The sequence below is a fragment of the Pantherophis guttatus genome, chromosome 1 (genome assembly GCF_059756535.1).
Source record: "Pantherophis guttatus breed Tessera chromosome 1, ASM5975653v1, whole genome shotgun sequence".
NCBI lineage: Eukaryota > Metazoa > Chordata > Lepidosauria > Squamata > Colubridae > Pantherophis > Pantherophis guttatus.
This window is the reverse complement of record NC_142063.1, coordinates 255,016,206-255,033,475: the sequence shown is the minus strand read 5'-3', so window position 1 is coordinate 255,033,475 and position 17,270 is coordinate 255,016,206. Positions and strand designations below refer to the sequence as shown.

The following is a 17,270-nucleotide window of genomic DNA, read 5'->3' as shown; positions in this document are numbered from 1 at the left end:
CAATTGTAATGAAGTAAAATTCCTTGTATTCGTTTAAGAAGATAGTAGAGCAAAATTCTGCTTGTGCTTTATAGGCATATTGCAATATTACTGAATACTTTCCTAATTGGAAAGTAATTATTTTGGGCAGATGCTTCTGCAAATAACATTCACTTGGGATATGAAAAGTGAATAGGCAGAAGGAAAGCTATAGCATTGTCCTCTTTTTTTTTATGGTAGTAGTCTTTCCCGCTGCTTTTTGTTCCTATGCCTGATGATGTGAAGAGGTGCTTTACCCAGTTTGCTGAGTGGAAGTGGCTTCAGTAGACATGATACATGGTGGATAATTCGTTTTTTTTGGTTTTTGAAAACAGCCATTTTCCTCAATAAAGTACCATCAAGGTATTTTGAGCTATGACTCCCTTTCTCCAGACAAAGCTATCATAGTCTTATATTTATAGGGAAATTGGATGGAGGTTCTCTAATGGGCTTTTAGAAATGATTTATGCTTCTATGCATGTTTTCTTTTTTTATCAATAATGTTATTAATAATTATATTAAACATATAAAATTATCAGTGAAACCTAAGAAATGAATACACACACACACACACACAAAGTGTAGACAAAAGAAAGACAAATTCCTCCCATCAAAGATAATAAGAAAAAGCATCTGCCTCCTTCATCCCCAGCAGGCATATTCAACAGTAACAATTTACTGCTGTCTCTTAAATTACAACCAGATAAATCTTCCATTTCATACCTCACCTCATTTTCTATAAACTCATCTCTATATCTTCAGCTCTCCTTATTGATCCTCAAAGATCCAGTGAAAATTTAACAAAAATGCCAAACAACCTAATCCCTCTTTCCATTTAGTGTAAATCCCCTCATTCCTCTCTTAACAATTAAGCATTACCAAAAAAATAAATAAAAATGAAAACTATTAAACATTACTAGAAATAATAACTCCTTGTGCATATAGCAATAGCATTTAGATATATCTACCACTTCACGGTGCTTTACAGCCCTCTCTAAGCATTTTACAGAGTCAGTATATTGCCCCCAACAATCTGGGTTCTCATTTTACCCACCTCGGAAGGATGGAAGGCTGAGTCAACCGTGAGAATTGAATTGCTGAACTGCAGTCAGCAGAAGTATCTTACAGTACTGCATTCTAACCACTGCACCACCACAGCTCATATATAGCCAAATTACAAACTAATCTATTCCACCATTGAACATTTCCAAACAAGAAACTGTCCAATCTAGATAACCATTAAACATCACCAAAGTTAGCAACTCATTATTTAAACACAGGTAAATAAACCAGTTTCCTGGTCCCCCCCCACTCCTCCCAATTGTCCTTAGATCCCATAGATAAACTCTAACTCCTTTTTCTTCTTCTCTTGAAGCTCTCACCATTTTTAGTCAAGTCCATTTATACTTTCTATGAAGGAAGCCTAATAAGTCTCTTATATTTCAATTTAAATGATCGTTTGGGATACATTATTTATATGTCGTTTTTTGGTTTTTAAATTATCCAATTCCACTTGCAGATCCTGAATTTCCATCTCTTTCTTGCAAGTTATATTTTTAAGCCTACCTTAAAACCCATTTTGGTTATCTTCAAAGGAGTTTGATCAGTAGTGGGATTCAAATAATTTAACAACCAGTTCTCTGCCCTAATGATCTCTTCCAACAACCAGTTCAACAAACTGCTCAGAAAGTTAACATCCAGTTCTCCCGAACTGGTGCGAACTGGCTGAATCCCACCACTGAGTTTTTATCTTCTTCAATAAAAACTTCTACTTCCAGTTAAGACTTATACATACAGAACAAAAATTTCCTTTAAAGTAGCCATCATGTGTTTTAGTAATTAATCTTCAAAGTCTTATTTTACATTGAAATGAAAACAATACAGATTTTTCCCACATAGAAGATCAATTCTTAGATCTAAAGTTACCCCTTTGCAATACATTGCAAAAATTACAAAATAAATAAATGAATTTGTTAGAATATGGTTTGAGCCTAACAGTTGTCCAAGCAATATAAGTGTACTGTAACTTTAATCTGTAAATATATCATGTTACTTTAAAGGTTTTCATTGTAATGCTGAGTCATGCTGTAATTAGGTAATGACTGGTTGTGAGAGTATTTAAGCAAGGTACTGTAACGTATTCAGTTTGATGATGAAGCTGCTATGATAAGCTACCATTGAGAGGAGTTGCTATCTGCTAATCATGGTTTGATGGATCTGCAACCATTGTGGTTTGTGAACCAGAATGAGTTTGTTATTCTTAACCAACTAATGTTTGTTTGGTAAGAAGAGTTTCTGTAACTACTGGACTGATTTACTGGCAAAGACTTGGAATTTGTTTAAAGACTATGAGACTGTTTTTCTACTATAAAGTAAGCTTTTGATAAACCAGTTTGCATATCTCTTATTCATTGCTCTCAGCAACGTTTCCTTGTGCATTTACTCTGCTGGTTGGTAACACAACAACAATATCCTTAACAGAATTAATAAAGATCTTACAAAGCTGAAACATGTAGCATCCTTTCTTTTAAATGGACTAAAGTGAGACTCACCCAGCAACTTGTAGGCTTTTAATGCTGAAGGCTCTTCAGTCTTAAAGAAGCAGTTGAAAAAATTAACTCCAAAATAATTTAAAAGATGTGGTTTAGCCTTGAGTCCAGGGAAGCTGCATTTGCAGCCCAGGGTATTATGGAATTCACAACTCCCAGCTGATAATAAGTGGCTACAAAAAAAAAAATAGTTTCTGCTGCCTGTTGCCAAAAATCAGGTGGCCAAAGTTCACATGATCAACCTCTAGATATTTTCTTTCTTCCAGAAAGAATTCTGTCAATCTTTATTTCACATCCAGCTGCCTTTTGGGATAAAATACCCATGCAATCTGCAGAGAGAGAAGAAAATGAAAGTGCTAGCATGTCTCACCTCACTGGAAGTCCAGCCGTAAAGACTATATGTGAGATTAACAAACTCTTTAAAGAGTTTTGGGAATAATTAAGGCCAAGGCGTGGGTTACTTGTCCACTAACAGACCATAGCACATGCACTATAACTCATTTCATTTTTTGTGAAAAAATGAATGGAAGCTAAACTCAAAAGTCAATATTTCATTTGTTTTGCACTGACCTACCCTGTTTTCCCCAAAATAAGACACCCCTGATAATAAGTCCAATCAGGCTTTTGAGTGCATGGCAATAAGGCCAAGCACTTATTTCAGGGTTCAAAAAAAAAATAAGATAGGGTCTTATTTTCAGGGAAACACGGTATTAAAAGCATATTATTAAAAGCACGGTATTAAAAGCACGGTATTAAAAGCATATTAGTGTTTCTACAAATTCCTGCTGACCAAGCTTTGTCTTCCTTCGTAAGCTTGTCAATTTTAACCCAAGTATCAACAAACTAAGTTAACCTACCCCAACATTTCTGTCTAAACCATATTGATGTCCTTGATCACTAGTTTGATTTGTGATACATTCATATCCCTCCTTGCTTCCATCTCGTCATATATAATTTCAGAAATTAATATGGAATTTTTAATTATACCATCAGTCCTTGAATAACAAAGTAAAAGTTGAAGTTGAGTCTCTTATCTCATTATTCAAACCTATCCTTAAATTGTTATGTAGCCATCTGAAAAATAATCCAGCATGAAACTAATTTGGGGCCATCTGTATTTTAGCCCCTAATCTTGATGCAAAAAGTTTACAGATTACTTGCAGCCTAGAAGTAATCTCTGTAGCACTGAAATGGCAATTAGGGAATATTTGATCATTCTAGTTGTAGAATAAGGAATGAGATTCATTAAGACCAAAGTTAATTAGGTAACCAAAAATTTATCTGGTACGTTGGGACTCCATGTCATTTAGTATACTTTGGGAAGCTGCACCATTCCTCTGGCTCTGACAGTACATTCTGTTGTGAAGAATATTAATGATGCTGCAAAACAATTGCTGATTAATTTGATAACTAGTTAAAAAATAATGTATAATTTATGGGTACATGAAGGGATTTTATCATGCATCCCTTTATAAACGCCTTCAGGAAGCTGAAAATAAATGTATATACAACTATGTATACGCTTTGCTTTCAGCCTAAGGAAAAAACCTGTATGTAGCAATGTATTAGCTTTGCTAATTCACAGCTTTTTCCATAAGATTCAATATTATCATTTTTAAAAATCAATATTACCATTTTTAAAAGCCTAACTTCTGAACTTTATATACGGTACTCTTCAAAATGGAGCAAATTAAAATGGGCATGGGAAATGAGAGTATGTACTCTCAGGAATAGGAAGCATTAAAGAATCATATGAAAATCGTGTTTTTTGAAACATGAGTTTATATTATAATAATAAGTATATTAAGCTTTCTCTTCAATAAACTGTATGATCTGAGGGAAAGAAATGAGTTTTTATTCTTCCCATTTTCTCTGTTTTTCTGGAATTTCAGCCTACTGTTTCAGTTCAATTTCAATAGAAAATTCTGATCGATAAATTTGATGAATAGCCAGTTTATTACTATACTTCCTCATATGTGTAATCAATTCTTACATTCCGCCCTAGGTTGTTTCTCTTCCTTTTGTTGTTGTCTTTGAATTGATGAAATTGATAGGCAGTGAAAAATGGTGTGTGTTCTGTGAAAAAACCCATAGAAGGCAATCCCTTCCGATTATTTGAGAGCCAGAAATACTGCAGAAAGAGGATGATACAAGGGGAAAACTGTCTCTCTGCCTCACTCTCTTCCTCATTCACATATGAACACACAAATCCTAAAGTCCTTGACCACCTTTGAATAAAGGTAGATTTAAGAGCCCTGTTTTCATGTGAATTTTTCTGAAATCTTTTTATTTGAAAAACAGCAATTTCTTTTATCAAATGAAATAAGAATGATTGGGGGGGAGGCACATTTATTCATTCATTCATTCATTCATTCTGTGTGTTTCTTTTTTCCTTCTTTCACACTTCCACTATCACTATTCTAAGAGGCCAATCAGAGACAATGATTGGCCCAGAGGCATTAAATGAGGTGAAGGAGGACTAGAACTTGGGTCTCTCGACTCCAACATCTTAACCTCAACACACATACTGGCCAGGGGTGAAATTCAGCAGGTTCTGACAGGTTCTGGAGTACCGGTAGCATAAATTTTGAGCAGTTCGGAGAACCAGCAAATACCACCTCTGGTTGGCCCCAGAGTGGGGTCGGAATGGAGATTTTGCAATATTTTCCCCCCAGGAGTGGGGACGGAATGGAGATTTTGCAGTATCATTTCCCTGCCACGCCCACAGAACCGGTAGTAAAAAAATTTGAATTTCACCACTGATACTGGCTCTTATCAATCAGTCAGTACCAATTAATTAATCAAGGAACCCACAGTAATGATTATTGCCTAGGCCAAGTTCATTCCTCATCTGGCTCCATTGGTCACACCCCTTACTAACTTGTTTGACCAAAACATTAGATTTTTGATAATATGCATTTAATAATTGTTCTCATAATACTAATAAACCAGAACGCCAAGCCTAAAGCAAAATGTAAGCATCTTTGTATTTCATTGCAAAAAAGTCTTCATCTATTTGCAGTGAATTTCTTACAAAATGACACAGGTTTTTTTTCCATCGAAGGCAAAGACCTCTGATTCTTCCTAACCCAAATAAGATTTAGAAGACTCCAGTTTCAATTCAGTGTAATAAATTATGCCAAATATATTAACACTCCATTCTGAAGCCTTTAGATATTTTGAAGTATTTGATGGAAATGAAATTACATTTCTTGAAAAATTGTTATTGGAAGGGGGATTTAAGTATTATGTTCATTTGCATAATTAATTGTGTATATTCCTGAGCAGCAAATAGCATTAATGGGTAGAAATTTTTCTTTTAACAAATCCACCTAACAAATATGGAACCTTATTTCTGTTTTGTTTGATCTCATTATAGAAGGGTTAACACAGAATATTCTGAACAGCTAAAATATTTATCCTAATATAAAAACAAAGCATCTTGTAATTAATCTGTTTGCAGATGACATACTCATATTTCTTCAGAGTGGAGATATAATTTAGCTGCAGGTTTAGCAGCTTTAACTCTACATCCAGGTGATTTTTATGCTTCTTATCTTTTATCAGATAAGCAGTCTGTTATTCTTCATAAAATACTAGATTATAGGGTGATTAATATAGCCTGGCAAAAAAAGATTGCTAATTTGTTTGTCATCTGTAGCTATAATACTATTCCTCAATAGTACTAAAACTTTCATCCTAACCCTTACCTGAGCAAAAGAGTGCATTGGGCAGCAATTTTTGAACCAAGATATTTGGATACAGAATGTATCCAAAATCTGGGAGCCATGATTTCCAATGGAGTGAAATTTGAGAAAGTTGGGAAACTTTGCTTCAATGCTATTGGCTGTTGCAGTGCTGCTGGGCTACTGCTGTACTCACATGATTTTCATTTTCAGTACCTTGTGACAGTTTCCAGCCAGTCTCACAATCCTTTGTGTCCTTCCCAACCTAACACCAGTCATTTATCTATCTGCTGGAAAGGGAAGGGAAGGAGAGGAAGGGAAAAATAGGGAGGAAGGAAGAGGTGGATGGGAGAGAAAATACAGGAAGAGAGTTTGCTTTCCTCTATTTCTTCATCTTTGGCAATCTCTCAACAAATCAATCCTTAATACTTTATTTATGTTTATCCCATAATTCCTTTGGTTTTCTATCAATGAGGTTCAGGTCTTTAAAGTGATTCCTGAAACTCTCCTTGAAAATAATGGGATTCAGGATCATATCATAGAAATTGGTTGGCTTTCTTCTTCTTTAGCTTAACTTGGAACTTCACATGAATATTTCATGATCTGTTCCACAGTCAGTATGTAGTCATGTCTTTGATGCTATAATCAAGTTATTTCGCCTTCTTTCAGCAATGATGTAGTCAATTTGATTTCTATGTGTTCCATCTGATGTTATCCATGTATAGAGGTGTTGTTTTGATGTTTGAAGATAATGTTATCTAGTGTAGTGCTAACAGAAGCATGCTTCCCAGGTCTTACGGGATGACATTACTTAAATAATAGGGACCAGAACATGCCAACCCTGTCTGATAAAGTAGGGATTAGGATTTTACGATCAAGGAATGAGTACAATTGGTACCAAAGCTGAATTTGGCAAAAGTCCTCTTAATCATGTGCCGATAGTAAACAAATAAAATAACTTGTTCACAACAGTAGTAGAAAATTGTCATTGAAATCATATGGGATGTTAAGAGATAATATGCTAGGTATTAAAAATCTAGAGACATACATACTTTGTAATTGTCATTATCTGAAACAATATATAGTGTAAATGGTGGCCAGGCAGCTATGAAACTTTGAGGAATTTAATCTACAGGAAAAAGAAAGCATCTAATTTGATGCTTTACTCTGACACGGTGGATTTCACAAGGCAGCATTTGAACTCCTTTTTTAATATTGTAGAAAACAACTATTTAATGTTCCATGATATTTTCACATAAAATAAAACAGCTCCCTAATGTTCCGTGGCATTCTCTTTTTTCTAAGAGAAAGAACAGATTCGGGAAATTGTTTGTAATACTTGTTGTAGGATAGGCATTTTGCTTAGTTAATTCTTCAGCTTTGGAACTTGCTTTGCTCTAGTCCATCCGAATGAGAAAGCCCTATTTACCTTGACTTTAGCTTTAGGCGTAATTAAATTGAAAAATGTTTGTAATGAAAAATGAAGCCTCTTATTGGGTTCATTCTATTTAGGAATTTATGTGTTTCCTTAATTTTTCCATTAATAAATCTTACTTTTTAAAAAATATTGCTACTCATTTGCAGGAAATCAGAGATTGTATTTTATTTTTGACTTTTATATGTGTGTTTATCTATACACACATATACAGATATATGTCTATATATTATTGACTAAGAACAATAAGAGTCACTTGCTGAGAAGGATGGCTTTAGAAATCAAATAAATCAATAAATAATCTTTCTAAGCTATGTTTAAATATTCATCCATTTATTTAGAATGATAGTTATTGTGCAAACTTTATGATTCTGATCTCTGACTTGATTTTTGCTTACTATCTTACTGTTTTATTATCTTTCTCACTCAGTTGGCTTTTGTTCTATTTTACAGAACCTCCTAGGCCAATAGCTCCCCCACAGTTGCTTGGCGTTGGACCAACCTATCTGCTCATTCAGCTGAACGCAAATTCCATTATTGGGGATGGACCTATTATCCTAAAAGAGGTGGAATACCATATGACAACAGGGACTTGGACAGAAACGCATGCTGTCAATGCACCGACATATAAGCTGTGGCATTTGGACCCAGACACAGAGTATGAGATTCGTGTTCTTCTAACAAGGCCTGGAGAAGGTGGCACAGGTCAGCCAGGCCCTCCACTGATTACCCGAACCAAATGTGCAGGTAATACATTTGTTCCTGTCACTGTTCTATGTTTTCCAACGATGAAATAATCCTAAAATATTATTTTAGAATCAGCTTCCTAATCTAGTAATCAACAAATCAAATGCATATGGAATGTGTATTGGCTCCTTTCTTTTAATAACACAGTAAAAAAAAAAAGCAGGGACCTAAAGCTGTAGAGATTTAATGCTAAAGAATTTATAGAATAGCTTCTACAAATGAGATTGAATTCTAAGGAATTTGTAGAATAGCTTCAGCCAGGCAATAATCCTCAACTTTTCATATAATATGGAGATACTGTTTATGATGAGAGAGAGAGAGATTGTATGTGTCTATCAGAGAAGTAAGTTGATCTACATTATATAATATCAAATTATATTTGATATTTACAAGTATAATGTACTTTTAATACAGTTTTAAAACATTGTTGAACATGAACATTTGAATACCACGAACAAGTGAAAAATAGCACAGTAAATGCATTTCTATTTCTATTATAAAACTGTAAATATCTAATGGATTGGGTCTTGTGTTCTATAAAACAGCCTTTACTTTCTGGTAGAAGTTTCTCAATGTTGAATGACACAGTTCTCTGAAACCCTGATTAGCTGAAATCAGAGATAATGTGATTATTACTTTGAATCAGATGAGGGAACAAAGGAGTGTGCAAATGTCCAGCACGTTTCGAGTTCAGAGGAACTGGTGGAGGATGTGCCATTTTTCCATTGACCTTCACCCTATGAGTTTCCCACAAGCAATGGCTACGCTAGTGGGAAGATGACAAGGAGTGTCATCTATCATATCAGTTCCTTCCTGGTTCTCCATTGACTTTTGGGAAGCTCTCAGGAAACATTGAAAATGAAGAACATCTGCAATCACCTGACAGCAGGAGCTGTGCTATGTCACTTAAGTAGCAACCAATTTATCAAGTATGATAATTCTCTAAGTTTGTCCATTTGAGGTACCTTTGTTGACAAAATTTGCCCTATGCTCAGTTTTTTCCCAATTAAAATTTTTAACGTATCAAACCCACATGAGAGTTTTAGTAGTACATAGATTTTGAAATATGACTGAAGGGAGTTAATTCTTTGACAGCTTTGAAACACCTTTATTTTCATTGGGCTGGCATTGCTGACATAAGCTTTGTTTTGTTTTTGGCTTTGTTTTTACTTTAATATTGAGCAGTAGAGTAGATTTTGTGTTCTCTTCTTTCACCTTTAGTAAAAGAGTCTTCTTCACTTCCAGCCATCAAAGGATATGCTCAGCAGATTTGAGGTTGTTATTTTTCTTCCCAGCAATTATAATTCCAATTTCTATTTCTTCTAATCCAGCATTTTTCCTGATATATTTTGTACATAAGTTAAAGAAATATAGTGATGGCATGCAACCTTGGTACACTCCTTTCCCAAATACAGATATAAAACATTATATGACATTTAATTAGGAAAGAAAGATCTAGGATGCTTCAGAGTAACAGGAATATCTCTCCCCGCCCTCCCAAAGACATAGGGATTATAGAAAGATAAGGATTCACAGGTCTGAGAGAAAGTTTATATTAACAGTAATGCAACTGAAGATTCAAAAAATTGTTATATGAATCATTTATGAAAGTGAATGTCTTCCTGTTTTATTCTGCATAAAACACGGCTCTTTGAGGCTGCTGCCCTAACATTTGTGATGAAAGTACATACACCGTTGTCTCTGTGTTTAATGGTGTTCTGCCCCAGGCATAATTTAGATGTGAACAAGATACAAGCTATAATACTTTTTGGATTTTCAGCCTGAGGACATTCTCTTCTTCATCTCCTTCCTAGGATAGCTTGTTCTTTTTCAATCCATAGAAGTCAAGTAGTAGCTCATTAAGCTGCTGCAGAAGAAGAAGGTCAGTTGTTGAGCTAGAATAGCTCATCTTCAGACAGCTTCAAACCTTTGCACAGCTAATACTGCATATAACGACGTAAGAGGAGCCCTCCTATCTCAGACCAATAGCCTAATATTCTATTATTATATAGTGATGTAGCCATATCTCCCACATTGACTGAGCCCTTTTGGTTGTAAGAAAAAGTACTTTTATCAGATTCATTTAAAAAAAAGTCATTATTCTGCAGTCTTGAGCGTTCTTCACTGGGCCTCTTAAAGAAAGTTTGCCTGAAGTGGATTGTTCCCGTTGCAGGAGAAAGCATTTTAAGGAGGGATTCCATGTCAACTAGCTATATTTGAGACGTGAAATCCAGAATACATATGAAGCAAATGTGAGAGAGAAAACCAATCATGAGGCCACCTGCTATAAGAAGAAAGAGCTTTAGTTCAACAAGGAGACAAGTAGGGAGAGCAATCACATTCGTGGGGAAAACACAGTGTAGAAAGCTGATATGGGAGAATAGTTTTACAGGAAAAATTGGTGTGTATGAAGGCCTAAATATTTTATTCTGTATTTTAATGATGGCCAAGCTAGTTTTTAAAGCCTTTTAGTCCAATATGACATTAATACATCAGCAAGTATTGCAGGCCCAATTGGCAAAAGAGAGCTCAGGACTGTATTGGTTGGAAATATGTGGAAGAGGCCTTCATCCTGCAGTGGATAGACAGTGGCTAAAATGATGATGACATAAATATAGCCAAGAAGTTCTGAAGTCACAGAAGCCTGGGTAGGTTCATCAGAAAGACCAACAAAGCAAAGGGCCTTGGGGGAGGGGGGTTATGTGAAAAATTGTCCAATAAAAGTGAGTCTGATAAGGAAAATGGTCAAGGGGTGTAATGCCCTGGTCTTTTGCCTGAGGTATGTGTACCTACTTATTTAAATATTTTACCTTAAGTATGATACAGTCTTAAAGAGATGAATAGTCTTATGTAGCCGATCCAAAGTACTTTCTGCCAACAGTATCTGCCCATTTATGGTGACATTTTAACCCAGCCCACCTTGTACTATTAATTTGAATACAGTTCATTTGGAAATACTGTGTTTTGTTTTGTTTTGTTTATGTCAGCTTTCTCCTGTGATAACCTGGAATGGGCACAATTAATTCCATGATCCATTCTCTCAGTGTTGTAGACAAAATAACGGACTAGAGCAAGCTCTTCAATGCAGGAAAGAGTTTATTGCGCAAGGTTCAAACAGTCCAAAGACAGCTAAGGGTCTGAACGCCGATGGCTTCTTCTGGCCATGTATTTATACAGTTTAAAGGCAAAAGTATTACAGAGAGTGATGCATTTCACATGTAGAAGCTACCCTTTAATCTATCTCTAGGAAAGACATAACAGCCCTGTTCCCACAGGCTCAGGTTTTCAGCTCCGGAGCTCAAGACATAACAAAAGGAGATAAGAGGCTAGAAGACGCCTCAAAGGCAATAAGGAAGCAGCACCCCTTTTCCAGGGATATGCATGACATTTGGGATGCAATAAACATTAAACAACAGAATGTATCTGGTTAGGGTCAGTTTGCCCTTTTACAATTCTGTACCTACGTCAAATACCGTTTGTCATCTCAGCACCTTGGCACGGAAGAGGCACTTCTGTCTTGACCAAAGATTTGGATTTCTAATATTTGAGTTTTATCCCAATATCGAATCTTAGCCTGGCTCATACCCCCCTTTGTGACTCATCTGTTTATCCAGACGAGTCACACCATAGGTCCTCTTCCTGCTGGAGCCGTTTGTAATCCCACATAGCCATCATCTGAGCAGTTGTCTTACGTTCCACCAGCAAGGATAGACTTTTAATAGTGTTAACAAGCAGAGGTAAAATACATGGGAGAAAAATACACCCTGTAGCCACTAATCCCACCAGGCCAAAAATGGCCTGCAGGCCAGGTAACCTTGGCCACCATCCTGAAAACATGTCCTGTAAATTAAGACCTTTCCAAGTCTGGACTGGCACATGAGCTATTTCAACCATTTTGTCTGTTATTTCCTTAATAACCTTTCCTCTTTCATCAACCTCTATACAGCAGTTAGTCAAATTAAACTTTCCACATACCCCTCCTTCCTTGGCTAACAAATAGTCTAAGGCTAACCCATTCTGCATAAGATATGTCCTTGATTTGACACTCTCCCTAGCCAATTGAGTAAGACCCTTTTCAGTTTCGTTGGTAATGATTTCAACCACTGCTTGCAGACGAATTAAACGGTTCAGAATGTATATAGGGGTCCAATAGCCATACATGCCATCTTCCGCCCATGTAGCTGGTCCATAAACCTCAATAATTCACTCTGCAGGCCATTCTCCACTTCCCCAACTACGTTGGTTACCTCCAACCCTAACTTTTCCTATTGCAGATGTATCTACATGTCTTCTTTGTCTTAAGTTTCCCACCTCATCATATACCGAGACACCTAAAACCTGTCGAGTTTTAAGGGGAAGCAAAAAGAATCCTGGTCCAATTATTCCCAGGACACAAGCTCCACACCAAGATTTCGGTAGAACCCCATATGCCATTTTACCACATATCCAGTATAGCCCATCAGGAGCCAGCCATTCAAGGGCCTGATTATCAGGACCCTTTAAAAAAAGATAACCCGTTTACCTTAAACAGGGCCCTTTTATCAGTTCCCTCTGTGGCATTACCTCCTGACCACCATACCTTACTTTCCCATTTTCCTGTACATATGAGGTTTCCTACCTGATGACAGCCTGCCACAATTCTTCCCTGAAAACACACATTCCCTACCAGACTAGTAGTCAATGTCCAGTCCCCATCCTTACCCTTATTATATGACAGATTACCTTTCTGATCCATTTCTAATATTTTAGAATAATTTAATTCCTTGAGCTTCCCATGGCCATTTTTCTCCCATGTTAGTTCCTCCACAAACAAAACAATTTGATACATTCAGAGTGTGGGCTATGTCTTCTGCCAATTTGACAAAGGTATTTGTTACATGACTAGGAATTTCGGGTATATTCAGCTTTTCCATTTTCAGATAATATTACAAGGGGACTTCTTCAGGATTTATTACCAAATAATGTACTAGCACCTCCTCTATAATTTTCATGTCCCACTCTACCTTACAGCTTATACATAAAACACAATCAGTACAGTGAGTGCAACAACAACACTCACACCCACAATTACAAAACCAACACATTTAAATAAAATTCTCTTTTCTGTTCTTTTGCATCAAAAGGCAGCTTCCAGGGTGTCCTAAGCAGGGACTTGTTTCATCTGTAAGAGGTTCACACTCCGCAGCCGGTTTGGGGAAATATTAGGAATCGGAACGACTGAGAAATCAAATGGGCCCTGGTTGTCCACAAAACCATTGCTTATATCTGTAAAACACAATAATCAATAAAGCTACTACCCCAATTACTCAAAGTGCCCACACCCAATTTTCCTCCCACATGGATCCGCAATGATCTTCAATCTCTTGTCAGGATCCAAGTTCCGGACCAATTCAAGAGAGCAGGTGCTCCATCCTCTTTTTAGCTTACAGCGGGTTACATCAGCAGATATTCATCAAGGTAACCTATATATAGAATACAAAAGCTTTCTTTAAGCACATTCAAATGTCAGTTTTGTTGGATGTTGTTTGTCCACAGACACTTTCCAGCCGGTGTCAGCTGCTGCCTTGACTCATGTCCGATGGATCCATGATTTTGATTCTGCAATCTTAATAGCAAGTGGAGAAGTCATAATACCAATAAAAGATCCCTTCCATCTTCCACTTGGTCCCCAGGTTCAAATGAGTGACATTAAGTTACTAAACTAGGGGGTACTTATTCCATCACATATTGTTGGAATCTCTCAATTTGCTTATTAAGTTCTTGTACCATCTCCATATTCCAAACCCCCCCTTTACGACCTAAATCAGGCCACCTAACATACATATTTACCTTATTTTACCATATTTACATGGTCGGGTGGAATAAACCTCCAATACCTGTAAACAATCATGTTCAGAAACAGACTCCGTAGGCAACAAAGTTGCTGGATTTAATCGGTTAGACACCACCAGACGCACCTGTGGATTCTCACTCCTAATTGCCTGATATTTTGTCAGCCTTTGCCCACTAATCCACAAATGTCCCTTAGTATCCAACACAGACTGCTCCTCATGAGGGGAGTGCATGAGTATAGGACAAGAAAAAGTAAGTTTATTACAATTCTGAATCAATTCTGCACTTGCAGCCAGCACCTTCAAACAGTGGGGCCAGCTTTTTGGCCCCCCCATCCAATTATTTTGACAAATAGGCTCCAGATTGTTGCCAACTTCCCAAAGGCTGGGTAAGTACCCAGAAATATTTCTATCGGTGTTTACGTACAAATTCAAAGGCAAATTCGATAAAGCCAGAGCTTTTCCTGTTCCCCCTCCCCATCCAATTACAGCAAAAGCTAGCTAGTCCTAAAAAGCTTCTCAGTTGTCTTTTTGTTTGGGGTTCTGCCAGCATTAGGACCGCCCTTTTCTGCTCTGGTCCTAAAGCTCGATGACCCTTATATTGTATCCCAAATATCTAACTTTCCTTTTCACCAATTGAGCTTTCCTTCTTGATACCCAATAACCACACTCTAGTAACAAATCTAACATCATCGTGCATTCATCTTAGTATTCTCCCATCGTAAATCCTCTGTCAGTCCTGTTGATCCAAACATCATCAACATAATACAGTATTGTGTCTCCTGGTTGTTGAGGCACATAATACTGTAAGTCTCTAGCTACCGCTATTCCAAACAATGTGGGGGAGGTCTTAAATCCCCGAGACAGCCGAGTCCCAGTATATTGCATTTTCATTCCTGTGTAAGGATTCTCCCACTCAAAATGCAAACAGTGGCTGGCTTATGGGGTGAATGGGAATTGTAAAGAATGCATCCCTTAAATCAATAACAGAAAACCACTCAGCCCGGGGTGGAATTAAACTTAACAGGGTATATGGATTCAACACGGCCGGGTGTAAAGTTACCGTGCCCCGGGCTGTAAGACCCATTTAACTGTTTAATTGGGATAATTGGAGTATTCCAGGAGGACTAAATAGGCACCAAAAACCCCGCCTCCAAATCTCTGAATGCTTTCATAAATAGCACAAATAGCTTCCCAAGAAACGGGACGCTGCCTTATACTCACAGACTCCACTCCAGGTTTTAGTTCCACCCCCACTGGGTGGAGGGTGGCGAGCTGCAAAACCCGGCAGGTTATCCTCAGCGCACATCAAACAACCTCCAAATCTCCTCCGGAGAATGCCTTATGGTCATTCTCTAACTATCTTCATCAAAAGAAATTGTTGCCCCTAATTTGCTCAGCATATCCCTGCCTAGCAATGGAATAGGGCACTCAGGAATGTACAAAAATTCATGCTGGATTTCAGCTTCCTTAAAATCACACATCTCTGATTTCAAGACCTGCCGCCCCATGGCTTGCCCTGATACCCCCTGGACCTGAATTTTATGGGATCCGGGGGGCTACAATCTGCTTATTTACGACTAATCTTCCTGCTCCCATATTTACCAAAAACCTATTTTCATTGTAACTAATGGCTCAGGCGGGGGTTCTTCCAAGCCTGGTCCCCCTCAATCTGACCAAGTCATGTCTGCCAATCCAATACTTTCCGCTTTCTGCTGCCCTGCGCCCTCTCCAAATCCTTTACCAAAACCCCAACCTGAACTTATACTCAAACCTCTCCTCTGTCCTCGTTCTCCCCTTCTCCCTGCAAACTGCCCACGCATCCCTGACCCAAAATCCGCTCTTCTCATCCCTCTACTTCTCACCATCTGTCTTGGGCATTCCTTTTCCCAAGTAATTCCTTTTCCCAAATAATTTTATTTCTATACCACCCTTCTCCCGAAGGACTCAGGGCGGTGTACAGCCTATTTTGTTTAAAAAACAAAACAAACACCAGAAAGGAGAAAAAAAGTTTTAAAAGCATCTCTTTTCCTCTTTCTCCCCTCCAAAGGAAGAGGGGGGGAGAAAAACCCCCTTGCATCCCACTTCGCAGTGCTATTGCCAACAAATCAGCCTATTTATTCATCCGTGCCTCCTGTTCTTTCTTCTCCACCTACAGCCCCCACAGCCTCCAAATCATCATCATCATCATCATCATCATCATCATCATCATCATCATCATCATCCCCCTCTCCCTCACTCTGACTGCTACCTCTAGGCGAATGACTCCCCTTGACTTTTGACTTCACGCCAGGATCACTCATACGCCTCTGATTTCCTCCTCTGCTCCCTCCAGCAGCCCCCTTACTTTTCCTGCCTGCTCAGATACACATAACCCGACTGTTTCAGCCCTACATTGCAATAAATCCTCAGCTTTTTTCAACAGGGCTCTCACCCATTGATCAATATATTGAAATTGATCAGGATATTTATCCTGATTCACTACAATCACTCCCCACAACTTATCCACTGTTTCTTCCCTTAACCATCCCTGAGGGGGAGGGGGTCAGCCCATCTCCCTTTGTGGCCACACATGTTTACATAAGAATTTTAATTGATCCTTTGATCCTTTCGGATAGGAAGGGTTGCTAAAATACTTGTCAAAACCTTTTAACATGCATGCCAACGGAGTATTTGGCACGCTCTGAACCCCATCCCTTCTACCACACTGCCGTCGACTCATAGCCCCGGAAACTCACGGCCACTAATGAGAAATACGACGGCTTAACCACCCACACAACCTGACATGGACTTCATTAGGGTAGCCACCCCGAGTCCGAGGGAGTGATCAAATCCCTCCGTCTGTCTTCAAATGAGACAGGTACAATTCTTTTACAATATACTCACTTAAAACGCTCCCACTCCGTAGATTCCTGGCCAGGAATTTGTTCAGACCACCTTTCCTGCACCGCAGGGTTCTTGGACTCGATCAGAGCACCGTCGGGGCCATGGGGGTATCGCTGCT

General features: G+C 38.0%; 1 protein-coding gene across 13 annotated transcripts in view; it reads left to right on the top strand.

Annotated features, from left to right (window-relative positions):
* PTPRK (protein tyrosine phosphatase receptor type K) overlaps positions 1 to 17,270 on the top strand; it is a 393,200-nt gene that overhangs the window by 212,774 nt on the left and 163,156 nt on the right. For all 13 annotated transcript variants that reach the window (XM_034418777.3, XM_087882792.1, XM_087882790.1 and 10 more), the window contains exon 7: positions 8,142 to 8,435. In XM_034418777.3, the coding sequence (XP_034274668.1) occupies positions 8,142 to 8,435 (294 nt within the window). The remainder of the gene's footprint in view (positions 1 to 8,141; positions 8,436 to 17,270) is intronic.